Source organism: Procambarus clarkii, chromosome 9 (assembly GCF_040958095.1).
Source record: "Procambarus clarkii isolate CNS0578487 chromosome 9, FALCON_Pclarkii_2.0, whole genome shotgun sequence".
In the NCBI taxonomy this organism is placed as follows: domain Eukaryota; kingdom Metazoa; phylum Arthropoda; class Malacostraca; order Decapoda; family Cambaridae; genus Procambarus; species Procambarus clarkii.
The window spans coordinates 40,788,729-40,791,755 of record NC_091158.1 but is presented as its reverse complement, the minus strand read 5'-3'; the positions used below and the strand labels follow the sequence as shown (position 1 = coordinate 40,791,755).

Genomic DNA, 3,027 nt, shown 5'->3' with positions numbered 1-3,027 from the left:
CATAGTAGGCCGAGAAGTGAGTTATGGCTACTAGGTACGACACTTATATATATATATATATATATATATATATATATATATATGCAGAAAATCCACAGAGAAATAAGAAAGTAAGTGAACGTTTCGGCCTGTTAAAGCCATTGTCAACACAAGACTGGCTCACAAGAAAACTCACGCAACTGGTATGTACAGGACGCCTTAATCTACTTGACCATTACCACCGGACAAAAACTGATGGTAGCCGACGCTATTCAGCGCATCAGCCCGCCGGCACTCTGATGGTAATCTTGGGCATAGCATTTTATAAAATAAAATGTCTTTTATTTATTAAAAATATAAATTATTTATTAAAAAATAAAATGCTATGCCCAAGATTACCATCAGAGTGCCGACGGGCTGATGGGCTAAATAGCGTCGGCTACCATCAGTTTTTGTCCAGTCGTGATGGTCAAGTGAATTAAGGTGTCCTGTACATACCAGTTGTGTTGCTCCTGGCAGTATGGGTTCGAGTCACTTCTGGGTTGTGAGTTTTCAGTTATATATATATATATATATATATATATATATATATATATATATATATATATATATATAACTGAAAACATAACTGAAGTTATATATATATATATATATATATATATATATAACTTCAGTTATATATATATATATATATATATATATATATATATATATATATATATATATATATAATTTAATATAGTAGCTGAAGTATGTTGACCAGACCACACACTAGAAGGTGAAGGGACGACGTCGTTTCGGTCCGTCCTGGACCATTCTCAAGTCGATATATATATAATTTATATATATATTATATGGGGGGAGGCGCATGGGTCAATAGGGGTTCTGTAATTTATTAATACCTATGTAGTCATGTTGGGTGGGAGAGTGGGCGCTGCGTCTTGGTGTTGATGAAGGTAAAATGTACTGTATATTAATATAAATGTATGTTTTTCATATTAAACAAAAATTATTCATTAAATTTATATATGTTATTTAAATCAATAAAATTACTTGCATCTTTCGCCAAGACACACAACGGGTTGTGAATAAGTTGTGAAGACAACGACATGAATATAACACTTTGTGAAGACAACGACAAGTGCATAACACTTTGTGAAGACAACGACAAGTGCACAACACTTTGTGAAGACAACGACAAGTGCACAACACTTTGTGAAGACAACGACAAGTGCATAACACTTTGTGAAGACAACGACAAGTACATAACACTTTGTGAAGACAACGACAAGTACATAACACTGTGTAAAGACAACGACAAGTGCATAACACTTTGTGAAGACAACGACAAGTACATAACACTGTGTAAAGACAACGACAAGTGCATAACACTTTGTGAAGACAACGACAAGTACATAACACTGTGTAAAGACAACGACAAGTACATAACACTTTGTGAAGACAACGACAAGTACATAACACTTTGTGAAGACAACGACAAGTACATAACACTGTGTAAAGACAACGACAAGTACATAACACTTTGTGAAGACAACGACAAGTACATAACACTTTGTGAAGACAACGACAAGTACATAACACTGTGTAAAGACAACGACAAGTGCATAACACTTTGTGAAGACAACGACAAGTACATAACACTGTGTAAAGACAACGACAAGTGCATAACACTTTGTGAAGACAACGACAAGTGCATAACACTTTGTGAAGACAACGACAAGTACATAACACTGTGTGAAGACAACGACAAGTACATAACACTGTGTGAAGACAACGACAAGTACATAACACTGTGTAAAGACAACGACCAACACAAAACAAGGTGTAAAGACAACGAAAAGTGCAAAGAAAATGAGTTGAAAGCAATGAGTAGAGAACTAGTGTCAAAGACAACGACAAGTACGACACACATTATGAACAACAACAACAACAACAGCAAGTGTTGAACAAATTGTGACGACACCGACACGAGCACAAGCGGGCAACACCTTCACGAGTGTGAAAACATTATAGCTCTCATATATCATTGTTGCAACACAAATATAATGCAAAGTTGACAACAGAAAGTTTATTTACACAGAGACATCACGCCGACGTGATATATGTCAACGAGAAAATTAACTGGAGCTTAGGTTAGGGCTCCCGTTGGTTTTTTCAGTAAGAACATTGAAATAACTGTCTCTCAGAACCAGGTGTGAAATAACCACTTTACAAAGCCCTTGAATATGTTAATTTCTCTCTGAATACTTAATTGAATCTTAATTTTTTACCCCATTAACGTAGCTTGGGCTAGATAACAGCCCCATGAATAATGGACATGATCGCCTGACCTTCCACCCTAACCACAGCATAGGCATTAAAGGTCACCTCTTATACCAGTCTGTTATATCCACTGCTGTATTACGCCCATTCGTACACTCACTCACTTGACAGAAAGTGAGAGAGATCAGTCGTTTGAGGTGTTGAGACTTAAAAGAATTTCTTCAAGTACATATTTGGTTTAGATTATTGGATGTAGCAGTAATTTGAAGATGTGTTGAAAGACACCAAAGTTTTCATATATTTCATGTTTTGTTTTCCTTTTTGGTTATACATTTTCACATTATTCATCAAGTTTTTTTTGTGATCTAAGCATACTCACACACACACACACACACACACACACACACACACACACACACACACACACACACACACACACACACACACACACACATACACACACACACACACACACACACACACTCTCTCTCTCTCCCACTCTCTCTCTCTCCCACTCTCTCTCTCCCGCTTTCTCTCCCTCTCTCTCTCTCTCTCTCTCTCTCTCTCTCTCTCTCTCTCTCTCTCTCTCTCTCTCTCTCTCTCTCTCTCTCTCTCTCTCTCTCTCTCTCTCTCCTCCCTCGCCATCTCTACCCTCCCCCCTCTCTCTCTCTCTCTCTCTCTCTCTCTCTCTCTCTCTCTCTCTCTCTCTCTCTCTCTCTCTCTCTCTCTCTCTCTCTCTCTCTCTCTCTCTCTCTCTCTCTCTCT

The 3,027-nt window shown here is 37.6% G+C and overlaps 1 protein-coding gene across 1 annotated transcript; it reads left to right on the top strand.

Moving 5' to 3' along the window:
• Positions 1–1,088: 1,088 nt before the first annotated feature.
• On the top strand, positions 1,089–1,946 carry LOC138362914 (uncharacterized). Its single transcript, XM_069321492.1, has one exon. The coding sequence runs from the start codon at positions 1,089–1,091 to the stop codon at positions 1,944–1,946; it is 858 nt and encodes a 285-aa protein (XP_069177593.1).
• Positions 1,947–3,027: the final 1,081 nt, after the last annotated feature.

Coding starts and splice junctions, on each gene's coding strand:
- LOC138362914 (XM_069321492.1), top strand. CDS start 1,089: ATGAATATAACACTTTGTGAAGACAACGACAAGTGCATAACACTTTGT.